Genomic DNA, 12804 nt, shown 5'->3' on the forward strand with positions numbered 1-12804 from the left:
TCATGCCTTAGTCTCAGGATGGTAGCAACAGCCCCTCCTGTGACACTGATTGGCCTAACCGTTCAGAATGCAGGGCACCGGGTGACCTGAAGTCTACTGCCCTCAGAAGCTAGCCCCACGGGGATCCTGGCCGGCAACTTCCCGAGCCCACCATCTTCAGGGTTCCCCACCTGCTTATCTTGCTTCTGGGATTTTCTGTGCTCAGCAAAGATTGGTTTGAGCCTTTCCCCATTTTGCCCCAATCCTCCCATGACTGCCAGCCTGGAAATCAGTGCCTAGGGTGCCCTCAGAGGTGGCCAGGCCCCTAGTGTCCCCCAAACTGCCACAGGCCCATCTGCTCCAAACTGCCCAGAAGGCTGACAGGGCCAAGCAAGAGGAGGAGCTCTGTGGAATACTGCCTGGCCCTGCTCTTCAGAGGCAGCACTGTTCCCAGCTATGGACCTGAAATCCCCTTGGCTGCCTGAACCCACCGTGTAAGCTGAGGTAGGGGCAGGAAGTAGCAGGATCTCCTAGGAGAGGAGAGGGGGAGGACAGGTGGGCCTTGATGCTGTGGTGACAAGCAGGTGTGCGGGTACCAAGGGGTGAGTGCCCAGGAAGATGCCCGAGCTCTGGCAGCTGCTCTCTGGATGGGGTCCCTATCAGGAGGGGAGTGTGCACCAGGCAGAAAGGCTGCAGGGCAGGTGGCCCTGGGACTGGGGAAGGTGTGGGGCCTCTGGAGGAGCCCCAAGTAGCAGAGTAGGCAGGGCCTCTGGAAGAAAGCCCCTGCCCTCTGGGAAGGGACAACTTCCAGTGGCACCCAGCCTGAATTGGGTGGGGTCCTGGGCGCTGAGCACTGCCCACCCTGTGGGGTGGGGGCGTGGGGGTGGGGTTAGATACGCACTACTGTCTCCTGGGGCTTTCATAGGTGGAAGGAGCACTTCCTCGATGGTCTCCAGTTTCAAGGGAGTCAGCCCTGGCCCAGACCTCAGCACTGCCCATGGAGAAGGAAAAACATACCCAAGAAAAAGCCAGTTACAGATGAGCCCACGCCCTGCCCTCCCCTCCCTGTTCCCCTGCCCCGCTGTACTCCGGACTCCACGCACAGCCAGGAGGCGAGAGAGCCCTTCCTCTGGGACTGCCCGTGGCCATGATACAGGGCTTGAAGGTTGAGGCTGGTGGCTGTGGAGGTCTCCGCGGCGGTCCGTCCGCCGGTCTGTCCACAGGTGGGAGTCGGTCCAGGTGCCGGGCCATCAGACCTTGGCCTCCAGCATCTCCAGGAAGAGTTTGTGCATGGGCACCTTGCCCTGCAGTTTGACGCTGTAGAAGTGCTGCACGGCCTTGGCGGCCGTCTGCCGCAGCAGGGGCAGCGTCAGCAGCAGCTTGCCCGTCCTCCGGGGCTCCTCATGGCGCTGGCTCAGCTCGTAGTCCTGCAGCGCCTCATGCAGCAGGTCCTGCAGCTTCTGCACAGCCTCCAGATCCTCGATGTACATGGAATCTGCCGGCATAGGGAGAGCATCAGTGGGTGCAGCCCGGGGGGGGGGGGAGGGGGGGCCAGGCCCCAGGAGGGGGGGGGGGGGGGGGGGGGGGGTGGGGCCCTGGGCGGGGGCCGCGCGGGGGGGGGGGCTTGGGGCCCTGGGCTATTGCCCCCCTCCCCTCACTTGACTACGGAGGCTAAACTGCCAGCCTGAGGTCACAGAGGCCCGTGACAGAGCCGAGGCTTGGGGCCAGGGAGCCATCTGCACCTTGGAAGGTCATCTCTTGAGAAACCACCAAGAGGGGTCAGCAGAGACCCTGAAGGACTTGGGACGTGAGCAGACCGGTCATGCCCTGGAGAGGCAAGGTGGACTGTGGAGCCAGACCACTGGAGCTGGAGTCCTGTGTACCTCCCTTGCTAGCTGGGTGACTTTAGGCAAGGGATTTAACTTCTCTGTGCCTTACTTTTCTGAGAGAATAGCCACATGTACCTCAAGAGGTTAAGTGAATTAATGCAAGTCGAGGACTAAAAACAGTACTTGTCCCGAAGTGAGTGCCCCACTGGTGGCACCATGACCAGCATCATCACTGGGATGGTCACTGCTGCCACCACCAGGCACCAGCCCGTCCGCTGGTTACAGCATGCAAACACAGAGAAAGGGGCTGAGCTCTGTGCCCAGGTGCCCTGTGGCGGGGGCCTGGGCCAGGGCCCGAGACAGCATGGCCAGATGCACGGGCCACAGTGACAGCGGATGCTATTGGGAGTCCTCTAAAAATCCCGAGGAGGGCTTTGGACTCAGCCATGAGTCACGGGTTCAAATGGAAGTTGCCTAAATCCCAGCAGGGCAGGCGGGCATCTGCTGACAGCTGGCTTACAGTGGGGTCCGAGCTGAAGCCAAGGCCATTTCCTGGCATTCAATCCCTAGACTCAAGGGAAAGAGCCCGCCTTCTTCTGATATTCCTTAAAGAGCTCGAGCCAGCACCCTGCATCGCAGTGCCCAACCTGCCAAAGGCATGAAGCCCCGGGGGTCACATCGGTCAAGTGAACTGGGAGCTCTGGGCAGGCAGTCAAGGCAGGCAGAACAAGGCTCCCGAGGTCCTCAAGAGAGCAGGGCAATGCCCGTGCTTGCTGGGTTAGTTTAGGTACCAAACCGCCAAGGGCAGCTGTTCTAACTGGCTGACCCCTGTGACTCCTTCTGTCTGACCTTTTGCAGCCACGCTCAGCCCATGCCTCCAAGGTTCTGCCTCTTCCTCCTGGGAGAAGTGCCAAATGAGGCAGATAAGACTCTGGAATCTTTGATGCTGTGTTACTCTGACCAAGTTACTCAGGCTCTCTGAGATTGTATCCTCATCTGTAAAACGGAGCAAATGCCTCCATGCCTCCAGAGGGTAGTGGTGAGGATTAAAAGAAACAGCACATTACCAGGCACTTACTTAGTAAGCACCTGATAAATGTATTATCATCATTACCATGAGGACTCAGCCTAGGGCGAGTGCCTTCAGCATGCTGGGGTGTTACCGGCCTCATACCCAAGATGCCTCCACTCCTACACTTCCAGCAGGTTCCAGAACGTGCACCCACAATGCGCTTGTCCCTCTAAGGCTGGGGATGTGGCCATCCAGACCCCCTGCCTCTCCGACCGCTTCCTCGCTCCTCCCCCTACCCTCCCCAAGGAGGCCAAAATTGGCAGCTGCCTTCGACCAAAAATGAAATAAAATAACATTGCAAGATTAATTTCTTTGCAATCCATCAGCGAGTCTGTATCGATGGCATTGATAAACTGTTAATTACAAAATCAATGGCTATGAATTTTTTCTGCTGTCAGGAAGCCTTGGAGATGCCCAGGACTTGGGGTGAAAGACGGCCACAGGCTCCTGAGGGGCTGGGGTTTGAGACCCCAGCCTGTCTCCAATGTGCTTCACGCTTCTGCCTCGCGGCAGCCCCCTCAGCCAGGTGAGTGGTTCCGCCCTGTGCTCTCCCCCTGCCCTGGGCTGCACAAACTCCGCCTACTTCCTGAACTACCTGTACCTGCTCTGTGGCCTGGGAGATGGGGCAAGAAAGGCAGATCCCTGGCACTTTTTCTCGTGTGACAAAGTGTGTACTCAGGCCACGCTTGATGCTAGCAAGGGTGCTGCTGAGCTCATGTTTCTAAGCCACGGCCAGTCATCAAGTTCTGTGTCCGCATGTGTGTGTGCACATGGGTACACGTGCGTATGTGTGTGTATTTGAGCATACACATGTGTGCGTTCAGTGTGCCCATGCCTGTATCTGTATGTGTGCAAGTGTCTATGCATGCACATGCCTATATTCGTGACCACGTCTATCTACATGCGTGTCTACGTGTGCACGTATCGGTGTGCACACAAGCAAATGTCTGTGAGCATATGTGCATGTGTGCACACATGTCTCTGTATGTGTATGCACACATCTGTATTTGTGTGCCTGTCTTCATGTGTATACATGTGTGTGTATGTGTGTGTGTGCACGTGTGCCTGTGAGATCAGAGCAAGCGGATGGCAAAGCTAAAATGCCGTCTGAAAGCTGGTCCAACCAGGCGCCGAGGCCAGCGGGGAGGAGGTTGACAGTTGACCTGCCTCCCACCTCTTCACTCCCCTCCCCCCGCACGGGCCAGCCCAAGCTCTAGGTCAACGATGAAAAGGTCCAGAGAGTCTAAAATCAAGGATGTACCCCCTGAGGCCTGGCAGCCTTGCTGATCGCACCGTTCCCACTCCCATTTCCTCTGCTGCCTATGGTCCCTCCGCCCACGCAAGCTCCTAGCCCCTCTTGCCAGACCTAGTCCCCGTGCTTCCCTCTGAGTTGTTGAGTGCGGGCTTACGGGGCAGGGGGCTGTTCTGCAGGGCAGGTAAGGGGGGAGTTTTGTCACTACCCATTTGTCAAATCTGCAGACCCACACCACACAGGAAGTAAACCCTGATGGCATCTAGGGACTTGGGTTAATAACAATGTATCAATATTGGCTCATTCATTGTAACAAATTACTGCACCAATACAAGATGAGGAGTCATGGGTACAGTGGTGGATGGGGTGGAAGGGGGGCACAGACCTATGGCAGCAGCTGCTCAATTCTTCTGTAAATTTAAAACCATTTTTTAAAAACCCAACAGGGGGATGCCTGGGTGGCTCAGCGGGCTAAGCCTCTGCCTTCGGCTCAGGTCATGATCTCAGGGTCCTGGGATCGAGCCCTGCATCGGCCTCTCTGCTCAGCAGGGAACCTGCTCCCCACCCCGCTCTGCCTGCCTCTCTGCCTACTTGTGATTTTTCTGTCAAATAAATTAAAAAAAAAAACAAACCAACAGGACTGGCATTCTCTCACAAAGAATATACTACCATTTTGGAATCTTAAAATGTAAAGAGTCTGTTATAAAAGCCTGTAAAATTTTCATTATCATTTTGCATTTGTTTAATAATAAAAGGGAGTTCTAAAAAAAAAAAAATGCTTGCCTGTCTGGATTAGATCAGGTTCCCCAAAAGCAGAGCCCCAATCCAGGGTTCGGGGGCTTGGGATGTCTGGGGGCTGTGCCTTCAGGAGAAAGGAAGGGAGAGAGGCAGGCAAGAGTGAGTGTGGAAGCAAGCAAAGTGAGAACATGGCCTTGACTTTGGCCTGATCCATGCAGAGCTCTGATTCCACCCTGCAGAAGCTCAGACTTTTGTTCCCTCATGTGGGTCACCGCTGGCTAAAGTGTGCCAACGTACTCAGCTTTCTAGGCAAGACAGGTGAGGGCAGGTCTTGGGGAAAGGGACAGCTGGGAGCTGTTAGCAGCAGAACTCAGCCGCTGGGGCACGGGAGCACTAACCCATTAAAGGGGGCTGTCCAGGGCATCTGCAGCATCTCCTGCCTTCTCTATGAAGCGATCTGCTGGGGAGCCAACTGTCTGGGTTTGCCGGCGATGGAGGGCTCCCGGAACATGAACAACAGGATCAAGCAAACCACTTGGTCATCCTATCTGTTCTGTCTCTCCCTGGGAACCAGCTCTCCCTCTTCCCTGTGCTGATAACATTTGTTTCCTCTGATATTAATAGTAATGATAATAACTAATATTTATTGAACATTTCCTCGAGGTCAGGCACTGACCTAAGTGCTTTATCTTCAGCTGATCATTTAACAGCAAAGTGCTTGGAGGAGGTACTGGGATATCCCCATTTTACACACAAGGACAGGGCTGAGGAAGGTTGCCAACTTGCCCAGGGTCACACTGCTACTAAGCATCAGAGCTGTAATTTGAACCTGGGTCCCTCGGACCCGGACTTGAGCAAGAACTCTGGCACATGCCGCCCTATAGCAAACTTGCCTGACACACTCTCTTTAGGACAGGGAGCCTGACTTTCCCTGCATTCTCCACCTGCCCCCACCTGGCTCAGTGGGGGCCGCTCCCTAACTGTGGACACAGATTACACTCCAACTCGCTCACCTGCATCGCCAATGCGCAGCCCCTCTCCCCAGGGATTCCAGCCAGGAGCTGGAAGGGGCTGAAGGAATGGAGTGATACCTTCTTTTCATTTTTTTAATTAAAAATAAATTTTTAAAAAGATTTATTTATTTTAGAGAAAGAATGCTAGAGAGCAGGGGCAGGAGCAGCGGGAGGAGAGGGAATCCTCGAGCAGACTCCCCACTGAGGACAGAGCCAGATGTGGGGCTTGACCTCAGGACCCCGAGATCATGACCTGAGCTGAAATCAAGAATCAGATGCTTAACTGACTGAGCTAAGCCACCCAGGTGCCCCATGAAGCCTCTTTTTTTTTTTTTTTAAGATTTTATTTATTTATTTGACAGAGAGAGGGGTCACAGGTAGGCACAGAGACGGTCGGGGGTGGGGAATGGGAAGCAGACTCCCTGCCAAGCAGAGAGCCCAATGCAGGCTGAAGGCAGAGGCTTAACCCAGTGAGCCACCCAGGCGGCCTGAAGCCTCCTTTTTAATGAGAGTCCAGACCAACTCGGTTGGGCAGGTTTTTCTCTCTTGTATCTGAGCAGTTTGACTAGGAGACTCAAGGAGCAGTTTTATAAGCTGGGGGTTGATTTTGCAGAGGACTTTGGATCGAGTCTTAGCTTGGGCACCCCTTAACAGTGTCACCCCAGGCAATTTTCACCTCCCCAGGCCTCAATATCCCCATCTGTAAAATGGGGAGAGAATCACGAGACCCTTGCTCATAGGGTTGTGTGTAAGAATTAAGTAAGTTCCTAACTAATTTACTGAACAAGCTTAACACTTATGCGCTGGCATGTTGTGAGTATAATATAATCCTGTATAAACAAATCCCTGCCCCAATCTGGTGGGGTAGGGACTCTTCAGTGCTCCCATTTTACTGATAATGAAAATGAGGCAAAGAGGAAAGCGACTTGCCCAAGGCGGGGGTGGGGGGGTGGGGAGCAGGATTTGACTCTTAGCAGCTTGGCTATGAAATCTGCGTTCTTAACCAGCATGCCAGGCTAGGCATCAGAGGCCCAGTCAAGTGCCCTACAAATCCAGGGCTCGGGAAGCACCTGCCGATTGCTGGCTTTCATCACCAGCCTTTCAGCTTCAGGCCAACCCGTGCACAGTCTCTGGTGATAAGAAGCTCCAGCATCTTCTCGCCATCGCTGCCGCACCCCCGCCATGGTGGCCCTGCTCAGAGGCTCCGCCCACCAAGACCTCTGGGAGCTCCTGCTGCGGGACCCACACTTGCCCTTACCTGAGTTGGCCAGAGCCAGGGCCTTGAGTGTCACAAACTCCTCCTTCTCCACCTTGAGCTTCTTGTACCTGCGCACCAGCTGCAGGATGGCCCGGTAGAGCTCCAGCAGCCCGGCGAGGCGGGAGTGCTCCTCGTCCATGACGTAGTCCTCAGCGAACACCAGCTTGTCGTCGTAGGGTAGCGAGCGGTACACGATGCCCAGGATCAGGATCTCCATCCAGGCGCTCTGCAGCAGGCTCATCTGGTCTCCGAGAGACAGGTTCGAGAAGCCTGCGGCAAGAGAAGGGGCAAGGAGGGAGGCAGCAATCAGGTGGGCTGGCTGGAGGAGGGGGTCCCGGGCACCTCCGGATCCCACCCCGCCCTCTGTCCCCGCTGGATTCCTCCTTGTCCTTCCCTCGATCAAGGAGTCAGATGGGAAATTAATGCGAAAGACTTACACAACAAGAGCTCAGTCAATGTTGACAGTCGCTATCACTATTATTGTGAGTTCTATGCTGTTTTTTCGAAATGTCTGTAGAGGCTTTTTGATTAATTAAATGCATCTGTAATTTAAGGAGTTGTTAAATTCATAGCAGAATCAAGAGGCAGCAGGATAGGGTCCCCTTCCCCCCAGAGGACTTTGTGGATTTTTCTCTCTGCTCAGCCAGGGGAGGCTTTGGTGTTTTAAAAGGACACCTGATCCTCAGTGCAAAGTCTCAGCTGTGTGTGCTGACCCAAGGGCCCAATCAGGAAAGAGGACTCAGCTGTTCCCGGCCAGTGACCAACCCCGCTCCCCATGACCACAGCCTGGGGCCACTAAGAGCTCAAGAGCCTCCAGGGTCAGAGGGTACTTTCTCACAGGCAGCCTGTCCCCCAGGGGTCAGACCCCTGCTGCCCCGCCATCACTCTCCACCTAACAATGACCTGAGCTGTCCTGCATTCTGTGAGCTTAGAATCATGGAAGTGTCCCTCCCGGCTAGCAAGGACGCCGACTCCAGAGCAGAAGGAGGTCAGCGATGGGGAAGGTTCCAGAATTATGTCACCGTCTGGTCCAGCGTGCTCGGGAGACTGCCTGGGCCTGAGTCCTGACTTCCCCTCTCCTAGCTGTAGGCTGACCACGTGAAAGCTATGTTAACTGCCACAAACTCAGTGTCCTCTTTTATAAAATGGGCAGAACAGCAGCACCTGCTTCAGAGTCGCAGGACATCTAAATGAGACAATGGTTGCAGAACCTGTATCATGTTCTCAGAGCCCACACAAATGTTACTGATGAGACAAGCCGGAGCCAGGGTGATGCCTGAGGAGGTCGCTATGATTACTGTTTTGTTGTTATTAGCATGCTGTTGGCCTGACTCCCCTCTCCTTTCTGGGCATGGCTGGAGGCCCGGGGTAGTCCCGAACTTCGGCATAGGCCCACTGCTCTGGGTTTCCACGGAGTCTGTCCTACTCTCCCCTGCTGTCCCCTGAGTCTAAACTCCACTGTCCCTCTCCCAACCAGCACAGACGTGGTCAACTTTAGGGGGCAGTCCGAGGTGGAAGCCGCTTCACCAGGTGGGCTCCCCTCTGCTGGGGAGCACCCTCTCAGGCCAGGCATCATGGCTCCTGAGTGCATCTATACTGCCCCCTGCCCCCGCCCAGGCTCATCACTGGCTGCCGGCATCCACAGTGACCGACAATGACGCCAATGGAGAGGGCTGGGCCTGGACCGACCGGCCTCTCCTCGGGGACAGGCTGTGGCACCGGGTGGCGGGGGAGTAAGGTGCGTGCGTGCTGTCTGGATCCCAGTGCACAAGGGGTGTGTGGCAGCCTGTGGTGGCAGGGACAGCCGGGAGGTAATAAAAGGCAGATAGAATGGACATCCAATTTCCCTTATCGGGCCTCTGAGCGGGAGAGGCCTTGGACGACATTAATTAACAGATCCCAATCAGCCGGCTCGTGAGGGTGTGTGCACGCGGGGACACGGGGAGGGGCGGGTACAGGGGGACACCGGGGGCTGCGCGGGAAGCGGACAGATCAGGAAGGGAGACGTAGGAGGTGGACAGGGCGAAATCAACAGACAATTGAATCGGAAGGCTGCAAAAGGGGAGGTGAGGAAGAGCAGGGGCTTCCGGAAAAGAGAAGATGCCGTGAGGCCCACTGCGCAGGTACGACCCCTAGAGGTAACAGCGTGCTTCTGTCTCTTCATTCCTTGGGCAAATCCTCACTGGGCACCTGCGCCAGGCACTGGGGACAGAATGGCAAGATGGAACCAGAACAGGCTCCCGTGTGCAAGATCTTGCAGTCCAGAGGGAAAGGGTCGCCCAAGCCCCGAGCTCTGCTGGGATCTCAAGGTTAGGACAGTTCGAAGGGCCAGAGAGATGGAGGGGCTCTGAGGACACACCATGGGCGAATGTGGCCCCAACTGGAAAGTGCGGGAGGCTGAGTCCTGCAAAGTGAGAGGACATCTGTCGGGCGTGGTGAGGACATCCAGGTGAGCGCAGCTGCGTGCCGGGATGGGCTTCCCTGTGCTGCCCAGCAACTGGCCTGGGACAACTTCCCCACTGCCCAGCAACTGGCCTGGGACAAAGGTGACACCCAATGCATATTCCTAACAGAATCGCATGAACCAATGCCACTGGGCCCTGACTCTTAGGGGACCAGAAAATGGACCCACAAAGAATCAGTGAGACCCTCTTCATCCTTTAGACACAGGTTCAGATTCCGCCGCCTCTGCCCCTTGTGCACAAGCCAGTGACAGGTCCTCTGGGTAAGGGCAGAGCAGGTGGCGGGAGGAAAGGAGCCGGCGCCTCTGAGTGTTTGTGCCTCCCTCCAAGGCTAGACCTCCTTGAAGAAAAACACTAGAAGGGAAAATGAAAAATAAAAACAGCTCTAGGAAAAAGGAGGGGAGGTGACAGGGATGGAGGGGAGGGTTTTGTGGACACATTTTTATCTAGTTTTGGCTTTTGAATCTGTCCATACTAAGATGTTCCCCAAATAAAACTAAATCGAGCATAAAACAAAAGGCTTGCCCCCGTCAACCTAGCAAGTCCACACTGGGAATTTCTCTCACATAGATAACTGGGAAAGGGTGTTTGTTAGATCGGTCTGCTGGGATCTCAAGGTTAGGACAGTTCAAAGGGCCAGAGAGATGGAGGGGCTCTGAGGACACACCATGGGTGAACGTGGCCCCAACTGGAAAGTGCGGGAGGCACCCCGAACAGGAAACAACCTAAATGTAACGAATGTGATACGTGTAATTACCATATAAACCTAATTATTAGCTAAATGAATGGCACATTAAAAGCCACCCGAAAGAATGAGGCAGAACTGTTTTTGTGGGTGTGGAAAGATACCCATGAGTGTAAGGAAGATATAACAACCAGAGCCAGACTGTCTGATGGAATTCTAGCTCTGCTGGCCACTGGCTGTCACCCTGGGCATGTCCACTTCTCTGTGCCTCAGTTTCCTCCTCTGTAAAATGGGAATAATATTAATACTTCCTTCATGGGACTGTGGGATGAAATGAGCTATCAGAGAGAACACTTAGTACAGTGCCTGGCCCCAGGAAAGTGCTACTGTGTTACATAATTAAATGAAAGAAGCAGGATATAAAGCAGTGTTAAAGAACAGCCCTATGGGGCTCCTGGGTGCCTCAGTGGGTTAAGCCTTTGCCTTCGGCTCAGGTCATGATCTCAGGGTCCTGGGATCAAGCCCTGCATTGGGCTCTCTGCTCAGCAGGGAGCCTGTTTCCCTTCCTCTCTCTCTGCCTGCCTCTGTGCCTACTTGTGACCTGTCAAATAAATAAATAAAAATCTTTAAAAAAAAATTTTTAAAAAAGAACAGCTCTATGGTAGGGGGAGAACACGCAGGCGCAGGCACAGGTGCACACAGACATGCACACAGGGACTCTACGTGCACAGGAAATTCCCAGGGATGTTTTAAGAAAGATGAGGAATTTGGAACTCCTAATATCCATTCCTCTCTCACATCTGACATCTGTACTAGAAGCCCATATCCTTTCTTTTATTTAAACCCAAATGCAGGGCTGAAGCACTCCTCCCTGCCCTTCCGTCCAGCACCCTCCACTTCCGCTCTTCTGTGCTGGGCTGGGTCTCCTCCATCAAGCAATCAGCAATTCTGGGCCTGGGGCAGGGCTTGCTGCCCAGAGAGGCTGGTGTGGCCCGGGGCCCTGACATCACACACTGCCCCCTTGAGGTCCTGCTGGGCGCTCCCACCGGTCTCCCCAGGTCTCCCCCCTGGAGCTCTGCCCCCACCCCCTCATCCCCCACCACCAAAGCTGCTTTATCTGCACCAACTGATCTGATAACATTCAGGCTCTTCCCAAGCCCCATCCCCCAGTGATGTGACAGCATGATCTCCTAGAATTTAAGAAAAGAAAAAAAAAAGCACATAATTTGTGGCAAGTGGAGTTCATAATCTGTTAATTTATTATCGTTTCTGTCGACCTGGAGGGCCATTAGCAGAGGTAATAAAGGGAGATGTAATTATAGGATCTGAGGCCACTCCAGACACAGCTGCTGTCACTCGGCAGCCCATATTTCACTGGCCGCTGGCATTCCCTCCCCCGTGGGAGCCAGACGGTGGCTACCTGGGAGCAGGGCTTCTGGAGGAGGCCTCTGGGGGGTCCCCTGCAGAGCCGGCAGGACAAGGCTCTCCTGGGCTGGGGCAGCCTGCGGGCCGCCTGGGGTGGCGGGATTACTGGCTAATAGTCCAGAGGCTGCAGTCTGTCAAGGGATACCCACTGCCTCTTCAAGGCTGCTGCCCCTGGTGCGTGTGTGCTGCTCATGGGGAACAGGACGTGGGCCCTCTATTGACTTGGGCTCGTCCCCTGAGCAACGCAGGGCTCTGGGAATTCGACTCAAGGGAGAAGCCTGCGTGCAGCGTAAGGCTGCGGTAGATGGACTCGAACGCACGGCCGCAGTGCTGCATGAGTCGCCATCAGCCTTGGCTACCCCCAGAACTCACCCCTGCAACATGTGTGCTCAAAAACAGGAGTGAAAGGAGCGGGCTGCTGGGAAAGGAGTTTGTGCTCAAATGATCCTTCCTCCTGGCCACGCAGGTCACTCAGTGCCCATGTGCACAGGTCAGTTTCTGGGCTCAGCCTTAAAACTCGTGTTCTCGGCACCCCGATGCCTTCTGATGGTCGTGGCCCACCATCCCGAAGGCCTAGCTCAGGTTCAGCTCTCTGTCCCTGCAGCCCCTGGGGTCCCTCCTGCCTGGTGACTCTAGCCTGTGGTTCTTCTTGCTGCATTCTAAGTATGCGGGATAGGAGATGGCAAACAGGGCAGAGGGGAAGTGACACGGGCCGTGTAGTGGCATGCATGGACGTGCCCGATACTATTTGGTCTCTTTTCGTATGCTTAAAATTTTCCATGAAAAAGTATTTTGTTGTTTTTGTTTTTTGTTTAAATTCTCCATCTTATTCCCAAATGAGGTCCTCAGGGCAGAAATTAATCGAATTCTTTGTGTCAGCCCCAACTCCTAGCAAGAAACCTTACATACAGCTAATGCTCAATAAATGCATGCAAAGGCAAGTATGAAGCACCCTCTGTGTGCCAGGCTCTGAACAGATCCTGAGAGTCTAGCCCATACTGGCCCACGAGATAGGGTTTCCTGTGCTTAAGTTAAGTGGGCTGGGTGCCAACCTGCGCTGTCTTAAGGAGAAAGTCCTGTGGTCGAGGACA

General features: G+C 54.7%; 1 protein-coding gene across 2 annotated transcripts in view; it reads right to left on the bottom strand.

Moving 5' to 3' along the window:
- Positions 1-1223: 1223 nt before the first annotated feature.
- The window catches only part of ESRRB (estrogen related receptor beta), a 162801-nt gene continuing 151220 nt past the window's right edge, over positions 1224-12804 (bottom strand). For both annotated transcript variants that reach the window (XM_059373677.1, XM_059373676.1), the window contains exons 6-7: positions 7142-7411; positions 1224-1474 (exon numbers count right to left, since the gene is read on the bottom strand). In XM_059373677.1, coding sequence (XP_059229660.1) covers positions 1230-1474; positions 7142-7411 — 515 coding nt within the window. In that variant the 3' untranslated portion in view covers positions 1224-1229. The remainder of the gene's footprint in view (positions 1475-7141; positions 7412-12804) is intronic.

This window comes from Mustela nigripes, chromosome 13 (genome assembly GCF_022355385.1).
Source record: "Mustela nigripes isolate SB6536 chromosome 13, MUSNIG.SB6536, whole genome shotgun sequence".
In the NCBI taxonomy this organism is placed as follows: Eukaryota; Metazoa; Chordata; class Mammalia; order Carnivora; family Mustelidae; genus Mustela; species Mustela nigripes.